This window comes from Gorilla gorilla, chromosome 6, assembly GCF_029281585.2.
Source record: "Gorilla gorilla gorilla isolate KB3781 chromosome 6, NHGRI_mGorGor1-v2.1_pri, whole genome shotgun sequence".
Classification (NCBI taxonomy): Eukaryota; Metazoa; Chordata; class Mammalia; order Primates; family Hominidae; genus Gorilla; species Gorilla gorilla.
Genome location: NC_073230.2, coordinates 139,399,259 through 139,418,270, shown reverse-complemented (window position 1 = coordinate 139,418,270; position 19,012 = coordinate 139,399,259). Strand labels below are relative to the sequence as shown.

At 44.1% G+C, this 19,012-nt stretch overlaps 1 protein-coding gene, 1 long non-coding RNA gene and 1 other non-coding gene across 3 annotated transcripts in view; 1 reads left to right on the top strand and 2 right to left on the bottom strand.

Moving 5' to 3' along the window:
* Window positions 1-12,305: 12,305 nt before the first annotated feature.
* Window positions 12,306-19,012, bottom strand: part of CPA4 (carboxypeptidase A4) — a 31,058-nt gene continuing 24,351 nt past the window's right edge. The window contains exon 11 of the mRNA XM_031013491.3: window positions 12,306-13,992. Within this exon, the coding sequence (XP_030869351.2) occupies window positions 13,805-13,992 (188 nt within the window). The 3' untranslated portion in view covers window positions 12,306-13,804. The remainder of the gene's footprint in view (window positions 13,993-19,012) is intronic.
* LOC129534632 (uncharacterized) lies at window positions 15,719-16,971 on the top strand. The gene is made up of 2 exons (XR_008681277.2): window positions 15,719-15,845; window positions 15,950-16,971. It is a non-coding gene; the product is annotated as an uncharacterized lncRNA (long non-coding RNA).
* Window positions 17,099-17,202, bottom strand: LOC115935509 (small nucleolar RNA U13). The gene has a single exon (XR_004071129.1). It is a non-coding gene; the product is annotated as a small nucleolar RNA U13 (small nucleolar RNA).

The window sequence follows — 19,012 nt, the reverse complement described above, 5'->3', positions numbered from 1 at the left end:
AACAAATAGTTATCTTTTAGATAAATTAAGAATAAGAAAAATAAGATATTTTATTTTACTTTCATTTATTCCTTCTTCCCTTTCTTTATGTAGATCTGAATTACTGATTTACTATTTTCCTACTCACTGAAATATTTCTTTTAACATTTCTTGTAGAGCAGATATGCTGGTGATGAATTCCCTCAGTATTTGTCTGTCTGAGAAAATATTTATCCTTTACTCTTTTGTTTTGTTTTGTTTTTGAAGCAGAGTCTCGCTCTGTCACCCAGGCTGGGGTGCAGCGGTGCAGTGGCGTGATCTCGGCTCACTGCAACCTCCACCTTCTGGGTTCAAGCAAATCTCCTGCCTCAGCCTCCTGAGTAGCTGGGATTACAGGCATGTACCACCCCGCCCAGCTAATTTTTGTATTTTTGGTAGAGACAGGGTTTCAGCATATTGGCCAGGCTGGTCTCAAACTCCTGACCTCAGGTGATCCTCCTGCCTCGGCCTCCCAAAGTGCTGGGATTACAGGTGCGAGCCACTGCACCCAGCCGAGCCTTCACTCTTGAAGGATAATGTCACTGGGTATACAATTATAGGTTGGTGGGTTTTTTTCTTTCACCACTTTAAATATTTCCCCTCACTTTCTACTTGCATGCATAGTTTCTGATAAGAAGTCTGCTGCGGCTTTTATTCTTGTTCTCTATAGGTAAAGTGTTCCCTCCAGCTCTTTCCAGACTTCTATTTTTTTTTTTTCAGTTTGATTATGTTGTGCCTAGGTATAGTTTCCTGATATTTATCTTTCTTGGTTTTCTCTGAACTTCCTAGATATGTGTTTGGTATCTATTAATTTTGGAAAATCCTCAAGCATATTACTTCAAATATTTATTTGGCTCTGTTCTCTCTTCTCCTTCTGGCATTCCAATTACTTGTACATTACACCTTTTGAAACCATCCTACAGTTCTTGGGTGTTCTCTTCTGGGTTTTCTCATCTTTTCTCTTTTGCATTTCAATATGAGAAGTGTTTGTTTTCCCCCTTCAGTTTCACTGATTCTTTCCTTGGCTGTGTCCAGTTTACCAATAATGAGCCCATCAAAGGCATTCTTTGTTTCTGTTACAGTGTTTCTAATTTATAACACTTTCCTTTGATTCTTTCTTAGAGTTTCCATCTTTCTGCTGCTTACATTACTCATCTGTCTTTTCCCTTAGAACAGTTAACACATTAATCATTGTTATTTTCTTTTTATTTATTTTACTTTTTTTCTAGAGACAGGGTCTCACTATGTTGCCCAGACTGGACTCAAACTCTTGGGCTCAAGCAATCTTCCTGTCTCAGCCTCCCAAGTAGCTGGAACTTAGGCATGAACCACCACACTCAGCTCTAATCATTGTTATTTTTAATTCTCTGTGTGATAATTCCAGAATCTATATCATGTTCAAGTTTGGTTTCTTTTTCTCTTCAGACAGCTTTTGCTTTGTTTTGTTTTGTTTCTCCAGAGACAAAGTCTTGTCCCGTTGCCCAGGCTGGAGCGCAACGGCACTATCATAGCTCACTGCAGCCTCGAACTCTTGGGCTCAAGCGATCCTCCCCAGCAGCCAGCTGAGTAGCTGGGACTATAGGCACGTGCCACCACACCCATTTACAGACAATGTTTTTGATTTTGGTTTTGGGTTTTGTTTTGTTTTGCCTTTTAACATACCTTGTAATTTTTTTTTTTTGAAAGCTGGACATGATATATTGACTAATAGAAACTGAGGTAAATAGGCTTTCAGTGTGGGACTTTATATTAGGCTGGCTAGGAGTTAGGCTGTGCTTAATGTTTTCTGTAGTTATTAGTGCCAGAGGCTTCCAATTCCTCAGGGGTCTTTGGTTTTGTCTCCCCAGTTGTCTTTTGGCTTCCCTAAGTACTCCTCCTCTGAGAAAGTCAGCATCTTCCAGTTCTTTCAGCTTAATCCAGTTTCATTATACCTCTTGGTGTGGTGCTAAGATGTGGGAAGAGAAAATGTTCTATCGTCTTATGATTATGAGATGAGTAGGTCTCTGGGCTGTGACTTTCACAAGTGTTTCTTAGCTTTTTCCTCTCTCTCTAGGGTGAGATAGGAATATTAGAGGGGACTGGATTTCGATAATTTCCCTTCCCCCAAGTAAATAAGGCTCTGGTAAAGTCTTCTCCTAGCAGAGTAGGTCTTTGTTATGAAGAACACTCTGGGCATTTCAAAATGGTTACCTATCCTCCACCCTGCCAGAAACACCAGACAATTTTTCTTGGTTCTTCATTATGAGAACCTGGTGGAGTTCCTAGAGGTAAGATCCATAAACATATTGGAGGAGCCCCTAAGGCTACAGGCCCCCAGGAGTTTCTCACTCTCAAGCAGGTTCACACTCAGCCTCCAGTTACATCAAAATTACCATGTAAGTGTTTTTACCAGCTTATGGCTTTAACAGCTTCTGCTCTCCGAAGGTTGGCCTGTCTCTCCAGATTTGGGGGTGGCAGGTACCTTGGGAGTTCAGTTCTCTGATGGGTCCAAGAAAAGTCATTAAGTTTCAGCGTATTCAGCTTATTTCTTGTTGAAAGAGTTTCCAAGAGTTTCCAAGCTCTTTACATGTCAGCACTAAAGCCAGAAGTCCCCAAACTTCTTATAATAGGCAGTGAGCCTAACTGCCCTTTGCTCTAGAAGGAACATTACTTTTATTATAAGGAACAGTAAAGAAATCTGCCCTTCACTCCAGAGGGAGATATTGTCTATCTTCCAAGGTTGGTTGTTATTCTAACATCCTTGAAAAGATCATCTGGAATAATCTAGAAATGCAGAAATATAAAAGGCCCAAGGAGAGCTGTCTCCCAATGGATGTATAAAACATTGGGAAAATGGTGCCGGAAATAAAGTTTAAAATGGTAGTCCTCAACCTTGGCAGTCCGTTAGCACCACCTGGATGGATTTTTATAAAACCAGTGCCCAGAGATACAGTTTCCATTGGTCTGGGGTAAAGCTCCAAGCGTCAGTAGTTTTTAAAAGCCCCTGTGTGATTTTAATGTATAGCCAAGGTGGAGACCACCTGTCTAAAAGTTGATGAGGTGAGATATAATTAATAATATATTTTTTAGCTCAGTGCTTCCCAAGCTTTGCTGTGCATGTGAATTACCTGGAATTATGTTCAATGCAGATTCTGATGCAATAAGGTCTGGAGGAGGGCCAGAGATTCTGTTTCTGACAAGCTCCCTGGTTTTGCCTGATATTGTCATTCTATTTGAGCAGCAGGATTTTGGCTCACTGGAAACAGACTTCTCATTATAATCTGTGTCTACTGCTAGACTTGCATACTTAAGGCTTTATATAGATGTATATACATACATACAGATAGATGAATGATAGGTAGATAGATAGATAGATGTATAGATATGTTCAGGAATGTATCATGTAGGGAAGAAGGTAGCCTGACTCTGGAAGATGATTCTTGCAATAAGAGTAAGGCCCACATGTATACATATGTAACAAACCTGCACGTTGTGCACATGTACCCTGGAACTTAAAGTATAATAAATAAATAAATAAAGAGTAAGGCCTATCCTTTCCCGGGACCACAGAAATACCCTGGGCATTGAGATCATGAGAAAGTTGAGAGATGCTTCAGGATGTTGAAAACAAAGATTTAGAACACAGGGCCGTCAAGTCCTAAGCAACAACTTCCCTCTGAGCTTTACCTTGCTCAAGTATCAATGGTAGCTGTTGGGGAAGAGTATTTGGATCCAAGTATCAGAGAAATAAAAAGTAAAATCTTAGTATTGCTGGAGTAAAAGCCGTTTCCAGTATGAGCGGCCCAGAAGAGCATTGATCAATGTTGTTCCTATTTCTTGCATTGGGAGTAAGGGAAACATCTCTGGCCATCCTCCTCCCGATCTCCTGATTTAATTTCCAAAGGTTATGATACAGTTGGCCTCCACGACCGCAGAGCTGGTGTCTGGGCTTTCCCATCTCTCTGCAGTGCTGGCAGCAAGAGGGAAGGCCTCTTCCAGGGCCAGCACTGCTCATGAACAGGCCTTCCGTGGCCCAGCAAAATGTCCACTTTCCAGCTTGAATGAGTCTCTTTCTAGCTACATGTGTCCTTCATTTGTTTTCCAAAGTAAACAGAAGACTCCTAGATAGGAGTCAGGTTCCAGAGAGCCCATAAGGACATACAGAGACATGCCTGTTAAGTACTGATTGTATTGGTGGCCCTGGCGCAGGAGGGAGGGAGGAAGATCTAGTGCCTTCTTCTTTAATGTCTCTTTAACCAAGTTAATACCTGTCCACCCACCAGCTGCCTCTGGAAACATTTTAGAAATACCACTTCACAGTGAGTAAACAGGTTATCCTTTCCCACCGGGCCTGGGGTCTCTGAGTTTTCTAATACAGATTTGCTGAAATGGGAACAGAAGGTCTTTGCTTTTCCTGACCTCTGTGCTTCTCACATCCATCAGAAAGAACAATGCCACGGCGAGGTACTCAGAGCTGAGGGAGGAAGATTGCTGCAGCCAGTGAGCTAAGCGGAAAGAATATCCCGGGCTTCCTTGGGATCCGATGTGGACTTGGTCCAGCTGCAGGTAGTCATTCAATACCTCTTTATGATGCACCTTAGGTGCTGAGGATTCTAAATGAATAAAACCTTGGCTCTGCCCATGAAGGGCTTATTAGCCCAAAGCCGAGGTTAATGGTAAAGCTAGGCTGAATTGCTTAAATACTCAAACAGAATACATCTATTTGCTTGTTGAGAGAAGTGGACATTTTGTCATCCAAGGATGGGAGAGGCTAAATAAAGATGAGGATAGGTGGTTCTATGGGCTGTGAATCCCTATAAAAAGACACAAAGTCCCTTGGCCAGGCGCAGTGGCTCACGCCTGTAATCCCAACACTTTGGGAGGCCAAAGCGGGGGGATCACGAGGTCAAGAGATTGAGACCACCCTGGCTAATATGGTGAAACCCCTGTCTCTACTAAAAATGCAAAAATTAGCCGGGCATGGTGGTGAGCACCTGTACTCCCAGCTACTCAGGAGGCTGAGGCAGGAGAATCACTTGAATCCAGGAGGCAGAGGTTGCAGTGAACCGAGATCACGCCATTGCACTCCACCCTGGCGACAGAGTGAGACTCCATCTCAAAAAAAAAAAAAAGACGTAAAGTCCCTAAAGGTTGGAAATAGAGTCTTCAGCCCATTCCAGGTGTTTTGCATTAAAATATTAGCCATAACTGTCCTGATGGCAATCCTGAGCCCACACCCGTAGTGGGAGAGCCTGTAGGAACAGCAGGATGCCCCTCAACCAGTGAGGGAGACCTGGCTTTTGCTCCCTAAATTCCCCCTCATGAGTGCACAATTGAAAATTAAAAGGTTTCAGGAGCCAGGCACAAAATTCAAAAGTATGAGACCAGAAGGACTGCAAGAGCTATGTGTATTTTAAAGACATTCAAATTCAAAACCAAAGTCAGCAAAGCATCTCCTGGCCTCTTGCTACCTTAGCAACAATCCATAGAGCTGCTCTTGACAATCTGCTTCGTCATTTCCATCGCCTTAAGTCTGGGCATGTTCCTTTGCCTCTTCAGCACTTCAACTGCCTCAACAGTTAAATAAGGATTATAATACTCAGCCTGCATCTATCGCCAGGTGATTGGGATAATTTAATTATCCAATAGCTATAAAGTACTTTAAAACTATAAATCACTACAAAGCTGTAAGCAATTTAACCAATATCAAGCCTTCCTTATCTCTGAATATTTAATTTATGCTCTGTCTGTCTTAGAACTTAGGGATGTACATTCCAATATATTTTCCAAACTTCCACTGATAATATTGGTTGGAAAAAGTACTTTTTTCCTGTTGCTCTGACTTGTTGAGAGTACGGCTTCTGCAATTGTTACCCAGCTGCCCTGCAGCAAATCATATCAACAAATATTTACTAGCTGCTGAGCTAAGCCTTGTAGGAGATACAAAAAAGCATGAGATTCACTTTCTACACTGAAGGAGCAAATTGCCCAGCTGAACCACAGAACCTGTGTATTCTAGAGGAGGAAAAAACCGCCTGTGCTCCCTGGATGCCCCCAATATACCTGAAGCTTTACTTCAAATACAAGAAACAGCTGGTGTTCGTGATTTAAGGCTCAGTACAAATAGCAGAGAGAATTTATTTTACAAGCTGCCTGGGTTGGCAAAATTCCAGAATTCATCAAACAGAAAGATAAGGATGATGATGATAATGATAAAAATGATTCTGCATAGTCTTTCTATAGTAACACAAAAGAAGTGCAATCTACATAGGACATTCCAGAGTTGGAACAGGCCGTCAACATTACCCAAAACTGATTTACAACAGGGCCTTTCCAAGACCTGTAAAACCCAGTGACCCCCTATGTTTGATGTGGTTGTGTTTGGAAGCTGGACCTACGAAGGTTTCAGGCAGTGATCCTTTGTCTTAATTTCGTAAAGGAAACTCGATACCTATAGAACCTGGGAAAGCTCCCAGAGAAAGAACCCCAATATTTCCAAACCCAAATAATAATAAAAATTACTTAACATCCAGCTAGTGTTTTTCTGTGATCTGTTGAGATCTTTGTTATTACGTTTCATGAACAATCTGAAGCAAATAAGTCTATCACTTTAGGGAAAATGCTGAAGACTTGATTTATAAATGAATTTCCACCACTCAGTGAGAATAATTCTTTTTTGTTTGCTTGCTTGTTTGTTTTTGAGACAGGGTCTCAGTCTGTCACCCAGGCTGGAGTGCAGTGGTGTGATCGTGGCTCATTGCAGCCTCAACCTCCTGGGCTCAAACCATCTTCCCATCTCAGCCTCTTAAGTAGCTAGGACTGTAGGCACATGCCACCACACCTGGCTAATGTTTGTATTTTTTTGTAGAAATGGGGTCTTGCCCTTTTGCTCAGGCTGGTCTCAAACTCCTGGGCTCAAGCAGACTGCCCACCTTGGCCTCCCCAAATGCTGGGCTTACAGGTGTGTGAACCACCAGGCCCAGCTGAGAATAATTCTTTTATTTGTTTATTTTTATTTTTTTAATTTCACTTTAAGTTCCAGGATACATGTGCAGAATGTTCAGGTTTGTTGCATAGGTAAACGTGTGCCAGCTGAAAATAATTCTAACACGTATCAAGAGCTTCTACTGCCAGGTAAATAACTGAATGCTTTAATAGTCTCTTAGTTAACTCTCTTGATAAGTCATTGCAGATACTATCGTTATTCTTTTAAAGGTGAGAAACTGAGGAGCCCAGAGGTTATCTCATGGGCCAAAGTCATATGTGTCGGTGAAAAAGTTGGTCCATTCCACGGCTTTCCACCACCTGTGACCCAGAATACAGAAGTGGCTATGGTCTGCTCCCTGCCTCCAGGGGGTTACAGTCCAATGAAGGGCTCTGGTGTCAACTGGACAACAGCTAACCCCAAATATATCCCTCATTCTGTCAGCTACTTCACAAAGATCTTCTTCTGGGCCCCAAGAGAATTGGGTGCAACACCTGGAGGTGGCTTGGAGAAACCCATCCTCTCCATTACTGCAAAAAAGAGAACTCAAGACATTTTTCCCCATTATTGATAGATTATACTTTTTCCACCCTCCTTGATGTCTTACTGGTGGAAAATTCCCTACAGACTGATTTGATGAGGTATGAAAGCCTTTCAAACTTAAATGTGCTTCAGAAATTTAAGTCGCTGCCAGGCACGGTGGCTCATGCCTGTAATCCCAGCACTTTGGGAGGCCAAGGCAGGAGGATCACTTGAGCCCAGGAGTTTGAGACCAGTCTGGGCAACATGGAAAGGCCCCATCTCTACAAAAGATTTTTTTTTTTAATTAGTCTAGCTACTCCAGAGGCTGAGGTAGGAGAATTGCTTGAGCCTAGGAGGTCAAGGCTGCAGTGAGCTGTGGTTGTGCCACTGCGCTCCAGTCTGAGTGACAGAGGGGAGAGCCTGTCTCAAAATAAAAAGTCTAGCCCACCTTTTTTACATGTTTTGAGGAAGTAAACAAAGAATACAGAGAATAAAGTTAAGAATAGTTTATAATACTATCTTCCCTAGCTTTCCAAATCTAGACGGGCTCCCCTACCACCCATCACTCTCCTGACAGCAGTCTGTTTTCTTTTATTTATTGCAGCTCTCCTCACCCAAATTAACTTCTTAATTTAGTTGTTTACTTGAGTACTTCCGGTCTTTCCAACTACAATGAAATTTCATGCAATAAAAGATTTGTCTTCTTCTTTGCAATAATAAAATAATAAAACTGTCTCAAGAGCCAGGTGTGGTGGCTCGTGCCTGTAATCCCAGCATTTTGGGATGCTGAGGTAGGAGGATCGCTTGAGCCCAGGAGTTTGAGGCTACAGTGAGCTATGATTGCCCCACTGAACTCCAGCCTTGGTGACACAGCCAGATCCTGCCTCTAAAAAAAGAAAAAAAAAAGTCTCTAGCACATAGTAGGTACTCAATAAATGCATGTTGAATAGTACAATTTTTGTTTAAAATTAGTATCTTTGGGCCGGGCGCGGTGGCTCACGCCTGTAATCCCAGCACTTTGGGAGGCCGAGGCGGGTGGATCACGAGGTCAGGAGATCGAGACCATCCTGGCTAACACGGTGAAACCCCGTCTCTACTAAAAATACTAAAAATTAGCCGGGCGTGGTGGCGGGCGCCTGTAGTCCCAGCTACTCGGGAGGCTGAGGCAGGAGAATGGCGTGAACCCAGGAGGCGGAGCTTGCAGTGAGCCGAGATCGCGCCACTGCACTCCAGCCTGGGCGACAGAGCGAGACTCCGTCTCAAAAAAAAAAAAAAAAAAAAAAAAAAAAAAAAATTAGTATCTTTGTAAACATTTTTAAAATTGGTTTTCAAGTCCATAGAAATAGATTAATTACAATCCATGGTTAGTGGCACACTCATCATTGATGTATGCATGGTCCTCTTTTTTTTTTTTTTTTTTTTTGAGACAGAGTCTTGCTGAGTCACCCAGTCTGGAGTGCAGTGGCGTGATCTCCGCTTACTGGAAGCTCCACCTCCTAGGTTCATGCCATTCTCCTGCCTCAGCCTCCCTAGTAGCTGGGACTACAGGTGCCCGCCACCACACCTGGCTAATTTTTTTTCTATTTTTTTAGTAGAGACGGGGTTTCACCGTGTTAGCCAGGATGGTCTCAATCTCCTGACCTCGTGATCTGCCTGCCTTGGCCTACCAAAGTGCTGGGATTACAGGCATGAGCCACCATGCCCAGCCACATGGTCCTCTTTTAATTATTTATTTAGCTACTTAATTAGGTTTTTTTAAAAATCATATAATAGGCTGAGTGCAGTGGCTCACGCCTGTAATCCCAGCACTTTGGGAGGCCGAGGCGGGCGGATCACGAGGTCAAGAGATCAAGACCATCCTGGCTAACACGGTGAAACCCCGTCTCTACTAAAAATACAAAAAATTAGCCGGGCGTGGTGGCGGGCGCCTGTAGTCCCAGCTACTCGGGAGGCTGAGGCAGGAGAATGGCGTGAACCTGGGAGGCGGAGCTTGCAGTGAGCCGAGATTGCGCCACTGCACTCCAGCCTGGGTGACAAAGCGAGACTCCGTCTCAAAAAAAAAAAAAAAAAAAAAAAAAAATCACATAATAAACACCTGAAAAAGCAGAATCTAAGACAAAAGCTAAGGTTTGTCCTCTAACCATAGGGCCCTGTCCCTCTCTCATCCTCTACCTCTCCCCATTTGAAGGAATCATCATTCAGGAATCCCAGGTTCTCCATTTCCTGTCGTCTTAGTCTCCCTAAAAGCAGAACGCAAGATGGAGATTCTTATGCAAGTGATATGAACGGGAGTGGTCTCAGGAGGAGAGTGAGGAAAACAGGCGGGGCAGGAAAAAAAGTTAAGCAAGGATGACTTGCCTGAAATCATCTGGAGCTCTAGCCCGACCCCATGGGAGCTCTGGAACATTTGTTGCGCCAAAGTGTTGATCCCATCTTGAAGCAAAGAGCTAGCTGTGTATACGCCTGAGCCAGTCTGTCCTCGACGGACATTTGGGATGATGGTAAAAGAAAAGACAGGTGCACAGCCTCCTGGGTGAGGCAACCCCCAATTGGCCAAGAGCAATTCTTTAGAGAGGGATGTAGCCCTGAACATTGGCAGCCAATACTTAACAGCCACTGGGATCTGTGCACTCAGCCAGGAAGCGGGGTCTGGATATGTCCACTATGGCTTGCTTCTCTCTTTATATAGTTTCATCAAAATTTGTATATCTTCTATAAAGGTATGCATACATTTTTTTTTCAGGTGTTTGGATCTTCCTAGAAGGGAAATCATACTAAATTTTGTTTTGACTGTTGTATAATATCTCAGTATGTGAATGTACCACACCTTTTTCACCCATTCTCCCACTGATGGTATTCTGAGTTATTTTTAGGTTTTTACTATTGTGAACAATGTTGCTATGAACATTCTTGCCTATGTCTCCTGCTGTACAATTGCAAGAATTTCTTGAGGCCATGCCTAAGGTGGAATAGCTGGATCATAAGGTGTAAACTTGAGAAGATGTCAAACTGTTTTGTAAAGTAGTTTTACTAATTCAGCTGCCCACCAATAAGGTATGAGACTCTGCCATTCACATCCTCTCCAACTTTTTGATTTTTGTAAATTGAATGAGTATAAAATGGCATCTCATTGCAGTCTTGATTTGCGTGTCCTCAATCACTAATCATCCTTTCATATGTTGATCAGATATATCTGCTTCTTATTTTTTTATTTTTTATTTTTTTTTTTGGAGACAGGGTCTTAGTCTGTCACCAAGGCTGAAGTGCAGTGGTTTGACCATAACTCACTACAGCCTCAAACTCCTGGGCTCAAGCAATCCTCCCACCTCAGCCTCCCAAGTAGCTGGGACTACAGGTGCACACCACCACACCCAGATAATCTTTTTCCTTTTCTTATAGAGACATTGGGGGCGGGGTCTTACTATGTTGCTGAAGCTGGTCTCAAACTCCTGGGCTCAAGTGATCCTTCCACCTCAGCTTCCTGAGTAGCTGAAACTATAGGTGCTTGCCACCACACCCAGCTAATTTTTTATTTTTATTTTGTTTTTATTTTTGTTGAAACAATGTCTCACTTTGGTGCCCAGATTGGTCTCTAACTCCTGGGCTCAGGCAATCAATCTTCCCACCTCGGCCTCCCAGAGTGTTGGGATTACAGGCATGCGCCACCATGCACCACCTGTGCTTCCTCTTATGTGAAATGCTTCGTTATACCTTTGGTGCATTTTTCTATTGGGTTATCTGTGCTTTCTTTATTGATTTGTTGAAGTTCTTCATACATTCTTTGTCTGTTGTTTGTATTAGAAATATGGTGAACATCCTCTCCTGGCCTTTAACTTGTTTTCTCCATTTCTATAATATCTTTTAATGAACAAAAGCTCGAATTTCATTACAGTATCTGGCATCTATGTCTCGTTTAAGCAGTCTTTCCCTTGGCCGGGTGTGGTGGCTCACACCTGTAATCCCAGCACTTTGGGAGGCCAAGGTTGGAGGATTGCTTGAGGCCAGGAGTTCAAGACCAGCCTGGGCAACATAGCAAGGCCCCATCTCTCTATAGAAAGAAACAATAATAAAATTTTAAAACAAATCTTTCCCTTAAGGAATCTGAAGGATAATCTCAGTCTGAGGGGAGTGATCACAATTAGGCCCAGGTCAGAGGCCAGTCACAGAGGCAAGCTTGGTTATGCTTACCGAGGCACAGCCCTATCTGAGGCAGTCCTGACCAGCCAGCACAAGCGGCCAGCTGGCTGACTGGCAGGTGTGCTCTGGCTATAGAACTGGATATATCATGCTATTAGAGCTGGGTGCTATTAAAAATTCTAATCATAGACTTTAATTAACTTTCCTTGCTCTGACGCCCGCTCACTAAGCAACCTTCTGATTATAATTTGGCTTCCCATGTATCTTGCCTACAGGGAGAGAATGTACTGCTCAGGCCGACGTGAGGATCCAATCCACTCACCGGTTACATGCCACGTTGTAAATTAATAAATTCGCATTCTGATTTTATCATCTGCCTCATCTGAGGTCTGTAGGCGTGAGTCAGCATCCCCTAGTTTAATCAACATGGACACTGAGACTATCAAGCTTTTGAGCTGAAAAGCTAAGAATTAGACCCAGGACCAGAGTGAAATCACCAAGGTAACATTGCCCTGGAGGCCCCTTGGCCTGATGAAGGAGGACTTCTTACATGTCATGCGATACAGACAGGGATTAAAGTCGACTTCTGACATTATAAAGAGTTGCATATTCAAAACCATAGCTTGGTTCCATTCAGGTGAAGGCAAAGAATAGGAGATGATCATGAAACTCACATTGAATATTTATTGGCTTATAAGCACACACCAGATGCTGTACAAATCCTAGGCAGGAGGTTAAGATTTATAGACATGTTTGGTAAAAGCAAAAAAACAAAAACAAAACAACAACAACAAAAGGACAGATGGTACGTGCTGAGGTGAAATGAAACAAGAGGCAGCTGGTTGATGAATTCTTGCTCTACTTAGGAACTTGTGGTCCAGGATACAAAATAGACAGACACACACACACAAACACACACACACACACACACAAAAACCAGGACAAGGAAACACAGGATACACCACAGCACAAATGGGAATGTGCCAGGGTGGTGAGATTATCCAGGCCAGATGAGTGATTTAGGACATGTAAGATGAGGCCTAGATCTTTGAAGTGAGTTCAAAAGGCAAAGAGGAGGTAAGCCCATTAGGACAGATGGGGATAATTTCACCATCCTGCAATTTAGATGGTCACTTCACCCAGCCTTCCTGGGCACAGTACCTATAGTGACACAGATCCCCTCCCGCCATCCTGGTCACACTGAATAACAAAGGGAGGAGAGGAGTAAGAACTGTAGTATCTAGAAATTCTCAGCACAGTGAAGGAAAGTGATCTTCTACTTTGTATTCAGGCCTAAAAAAGGAGGGGAGGGGCCCGGCACAGTGGCTCACACCTGTAATCCCAGCACTTTGGGAGGCCAAGGAGGGCAGATCACCTGAGGTTGGGAGTTTGAGACCAGCCTGACCAACATGGAGAAACCCTGTCTCTACTAAAAACACAAAATTAGCCAGGCATGGTGGCATGCGCCTGTAAACCGAGCTACTCGAGAGGCTGAGGCAGGAGAATTGCTTGAACCCAGGAGGCAGAGGTTGTGGTGAGCCAAGATCGAGCCATCACACTCCAGCCTGGGCAACAAGAGCGAAACTCTGTCTCAAAAAAAAAAAAAAAAAAAAAAACAGGAGAGGAGGGAGGGAGAGACCTTCACTGATATCCCTACAAGATTTGCTGCTTGAAGGAAAATATTTTCCAGGAAGACTGCAAGAAATTAAAGGAAATTCTACATCATCTTTGAGACCCACCTAAAGACAAGCGGTGTCTCCCACAGTGCCACCAGAGCAAGATCACTGGCTTGGCTAGATGTGGATGAGGGTAGAGAATCATCTCAGATGTTCTTTGGTTCTAAAAATGAGGTAGAGAGAGACATGCCACCCAGGAAGGGGTTATGCTGAGTGCAGCTGCCCAGCCAGCAGGGTGGAAGGAGAAACAGACAAAAGGCTCATCAAAAACAGCAGGACCAAAATTGAGCAGGCTGGCAGAACCAGTTCTTGCAGGGACACCGCCAGGACACACGACTCCAGGGAGCTGGCTGGAGAGGGGCAGGCCTGTGTGCTCTACAAACCCAGAGGGCTCTGACTCACACAGGAAGGAATGAGCTCCTTTAACAATGGCCTCAGTGCGTGCACGTGTGGGTACAAATAAATGTAGACAGAGCGGGGCCATTGCCTAGTAGAGGTTGTCCCGCACATGCTCCATGATGGTCTTCAGCCCCAGCCACGTCTCCTTTGCAGTGGGGATGATCTGGTTAGCTGGCAGGAGGAAGCCATAGGTCCCGGTATCTCTCAGCTCAAATGTGAATGCAAATTTGATGCCGTTGTCATACGCCCAGTCAATGCTGCTCCCACTAGCTGGATCTGTAAGTCGGAGGACAAAACACTCTTGAAGCCCAGTTCCCTCCTGGGTTAGATGGGAAGAGGCCAAGAGCTCTGCCTGCCTGGGGTTCCTTAAGGAATCCAGAGTTTGCTCCTCAAGTCATCAGTCCTATGACAAAATCATCAGCCTGATCCCTATGTCTCAGGACATCCTGCATTGGCCTGAGGTGCACACTGGTCTCAAATCAAGAGATCTGAAACCCCTACTCCCACCTTATTACTAACGCTGTGTCCGTCCTGTAAGTCCCTCAAAACCAATCTCTATAGAGAGTATAGTAGGCAGCCTCCAAGATAGCTCCAATGATACTTGGATCCCAGAAGTCAGGTCTTTGTGCAGCTCCCTCCTACATTAAATAGGGCTGACCTCACTAGTGTAACTGACAGGATGCTGCAGAAATGAAGCCGTCTGACTTTCAAGGACAGGTCATAAAAGACACTGTGGCTTCTGGCTTGCTGTCTCTTGGATTACTCACTCTGGATAAGCCAGCTGTCATGGTGTAAGGACATTCAAGCAGGCCTCTACAGAGATTCATGATAGTGAGGAACTGAGGTAGTGAATGAAAAATGCAAGCTGATATGGTTTGGCTGTGTCCCCCCCCAAATCTCATCTTGAATTGTAGCTCCCATAATTCTCATGTGTTGTGGAAGGGACCCAGTGGGAGATAATTGAATCATGGGAGTGGTTTCCCCCATACTATTCTTGTGGTAGTGAATAAGTCTCATGAGATCTGATGGTTTTATAAGGGGAAACCCCTTTTGCTTAGTTCTCATTTGCTCTTTGCCCTGCTACCATGTAAGACATGCCTTTTGCCTTCTGCCATGATTGTGAGGCCTCACCAGCCACGTGGAACTGCGCATCCATTAAGCCTCTTTTTCTTTATAAATTACCCAGTCCCAGGTATGTCTTTATCAGCAGTGTGAAAATGGACAAATATACAAGCCTTAGGTTGACTGAGGCCCTGGAAGACATCTTGACTGCAGCCTCATGAAGGATCCTGAGCCAGAGCCATCTAGCTAAACCACAGAATTCCTGCCCTACAGAAACTGTAAGAAAATGGACGTTGATTGTTTTAAGCTGCTAAGTTTTAGGACTTTTTTTTAACATGGCAAGAGATAATGGATACGGAGAAGGGAGCACAGCCCTTGGGACTTACCTTTGCCAAAAGGCTTATGAAGGGCAAGAGGTCCATTTTTCTGCTTCTTACCAGTCAAACTCTACTAGCTCAGAAATTGCCTAAGAGTACAAAGCATAGATAATTTTTTCTTTTTTCTTTTTGAGACAAGGTCTCAGTCTGTCACCCAGGCTGGAGTGCAGTGGCATAATCACAGCTTACTGCAGCTTTGACCTCCTAGGCTCAAGTGATCCTCCCACCTCACTCTCCCAAGTAGCTGGGACTACAGGCACATAGCACTATGCCTGGCTAATTTATTTATTTGCAGAGATGGGGTCTTACTATGTTGCCCAGCTGGTGTCAAACTCCTGGACTCAAGTGATCATCCCACGTCAGCCTCCCAAGGTGCTGGGATTAAAGGTGTGAATCCCACGCCTGGCCTGGATGACATTAAATAATAAAATGATGTCAGTAGCAGCTACCATCTGTTGAGCAGCTACTATGAGCCGGGCATTATATCAGACACTTCACACTTATGATCTCCTAATCTTTAAAAACTCAGTGAAGTAGGTTTTATTGTCCTTGTTTTACAGATGAGGAAATCCAAGCTCAGAATGGATAATTCACCTAAGGAAATACAGATGGAAAATGGCGGAGCTGCAATCTAAACCCAGGTCCATCTGATAATAAAGCCCAGGCTCTCCTCAACCAACCTCAGATCTAGTGAGTATATTAACAAGCCTGTTACATGGAAATATGGGTCCTTTGGCTTTTCCATGGTTCCTGAGAGCTGTGTGATTCCTGAATAGCATTTGTGATTTTTCTAGGGATGCTTCCAGTGAGACTCCGTGCTCCCTCCCTGTGTGGTTCCCATGGCCTTTCTTTACCTCAAGAAAATGCTGAATGAAAAGCAATGGTACCAGAAGTTTCTAGAAGTTACTTATATGGCAAGTGCAAGTATTTCAGAACACATTTGAGATTCAGGAAGGAGGCAAAAAGGCTTCTGCTGAGCAGTCAAAATGACGAAGTTTGTAAACTTCACTTTATTTGGGTCCCTGCTGAAAGTCTACCTACTCTTCAAAAACAATAACAACAACAAAAAATGGGAACACACTATTAACGCTGTTCTGCACACGTATTTTTCAATTAACAATTGGTGAGTATTCCCTTTTAGCGCACATAGATCTACCTCATTCACTTAAGGGCTGCGTAGTGCTGCATTGTGTGAATGCACCAAATGTGTATTTATCCTGCATTCTCTAGGTGGACATTTTAGACACTTACAAGGGTTGGGGCTCAGAAAGTGATATCCCAAAGGCTGATGTTTTGACATGCTGAGGGCCCTCAGAAGCCGCCCCCGAATCAAGGTCCCTCTAACTTCTTGTTCCCCATACCTGCCCCACCACCAAACACAGGGAGGGACTGTCTGTCTTTGGAAATTTCCTCATCTGACCAAGAAAGCATCTTTCCAAAAGAAATGCAATTGTCTTAAACATCCTCCCTAGAGGTCTCATCAAATAACCAAGAAAGATAAACCACCAGAAGAGATGAGACTGGGAATCATCACCACACCCAGACAGACTTCATCTATTCTTCTGAGGGCAGCTCCGAGAGATTGCCTGGAGGACTTTATCTGCTTAATAAGACAACCTTTGTTCCTGTGCAGCTCCGCCCCTCACCTTCCTGTAATATCTGCCTCCCGCCTCCCCAGTCCATACATCTCCTCCCTCCTGTATGAAAAAGGGTATACAAGCTTCTGTGCCCCATTGGGTTATTGGGAAATCATTCTCCTGTGATTCCCCTGTGCCATGCACACTAAAATAAAATTTTGTATGCCTTTTCTCCTATCGATCTGCCTTTGGTCAGTTGATTTTTCAATGAACCTTCAGAAGGCAAAGGGGAAGTTTTCCCTTGGCCCCTATACGTGTCTTTTGTGACTATAGATAATGCTGTCATGAACACCCTTTCTTCCCCCATGTCTGATGGGTAATGCACCAACATTGTAACAAAATTGGAGGAAGGCATATGTCACACATGAGCGTGAAAACCCAATCACCACGCTTATGAACTACAAAAAGTACATGAAACTGCTTTATCCACAAGTCAGATGAACCCAAAGAACTTGTTTCCAAGCCCTTCCTGGAGCAGAATCAGTGAAGAGGAGGGGAAAGAGTTGCTAGAGGCTGTTGGCCCGAGGCAATACAAGCTACTGCTGACAGTCTGGCAGGAGAAAGGAGACACAAAACTCTACAAAGCAAACACAAGAATTAGAGAAGGAAAACAGGCCGGGACCATTTAGCAGAAGGTCCAAACAGTACAAGATGGCAGAGTAGGCCTTTAGCATATACGAACTGGGGTTGAGAAGTACACTTAACCATGAAAAAAGGGGCTTAAATCTCTTCTCCATGCTCTGTTTTAGAAGGCAGAAAAGTGTAAAATCCATTTTAGAATTATTTTCCTCTAAAATGGCGATCTAGGAAAAGGTCCAACACTTGAAAGGACAAACGTCGACTGTGTATGTAGCACACACCATAACCTATGGCGTTGGATAGAGTGCTATTATACAAAAATTGATTGCTTTTTTTTGAAAAAACAAGGAGGACAGACAAGGCCTATAAAGAATATGGAAGATGGGCTCTTAGAAAAGGTAGACATTTTGGCCGGGCGCCGTGGCTCACGCCTGTAATCCCAGCACTTTGAGAGGCCAAGGCGGGCAGATCACCTGAGGTCGGGAGTTCAAGACCAGACTGACCAACATGGAGAAACCCCATCCCTACTAGAAATACAAAAATTAGCTGGGGGTGGGGCACATGCCTATAATCCCAGTTACTCGGGAGGCTGAGGCGGGGAATCGCTTGAACCTGGGAGGCGGAGATTGTGATGAGTGGAGATCACGCCATTGCACTCCAGCCTGGGCAACAAGAGCGAAACGAAACTCCATTTCAAAAAGAAAAGAAAAGAAAAGGTAGAAATTTTATGTCTCCTGGACAGCCCTCAGGAGAGCCTTCCTCCTCTTCTGTTGGAGCAATCTGATGAGTATCTCCCGGTTTTGGCAGTTTATACTGTGGAGGAGAGAAAAGAATGTGTCTGATGCAGGAGGACAAGGCCATTATTTAAGCTGGTGTTTGACCCACAGGCCAGGACCCTGGTGACCCCCAAAGATCTTTGGAGAGGACGTCCTCAGAGGGCACCTACCAAGTCTCTTTTAACTGTCTTTGGCCCCTCACTCCGTTCTAATTAAGCAGAGGATGCAGAAACTCTCCAGGTGTGTTGTCTGAAGAGTTCCCACTTAGCAACACTAATATCAAGAAACCATGAATTATTAATGGATTGTTGCTGCAATTAGCAACACAAACACCAACATCATCTGATGGCATCTGAAACAGAGACAAGACTGTTGAGATGGAGTCCAGAGGAGGGCCCGGGGGGTGGATGGAGAATCTTCCTAAAAGAGGGGGTTTGAAGTGAAGCCAGTTGAGAGTGAGTCAAGTTGGAGGGGAGAGTGGGCAGAGAATTGAAGAGGAAAGAAACGGCAGCCAGTTTGCAGGGGTTCTGAGGGTGGATCAACTATTGAGACACTATTATGGAAAAGCCAATAGAGGGGAAAGAAGGGCGAGGTGGCTCACGCCTGTAATCCCAGCACTTTGGGAGGCTGAGACAGACAGATTGCTTGAGCCCAGGAGTTTGAGACCAGTCTGAGCAACAGAATGAGACCCTTTCTCTACAAAAAAAAAAAAAAAAAAAAAAAAATTAGCTGGGCATGTTGGTGTATGCCTGTACTACCAGCTACTCAGGAGGCTGAAGCGGAAGGATCACCTGAGTTTGGGGAAGTCGAGGCTGCAGTGAGCCGAGATTGCACCAGTGCACTCCAGACTGGACCAGAGAGTGAG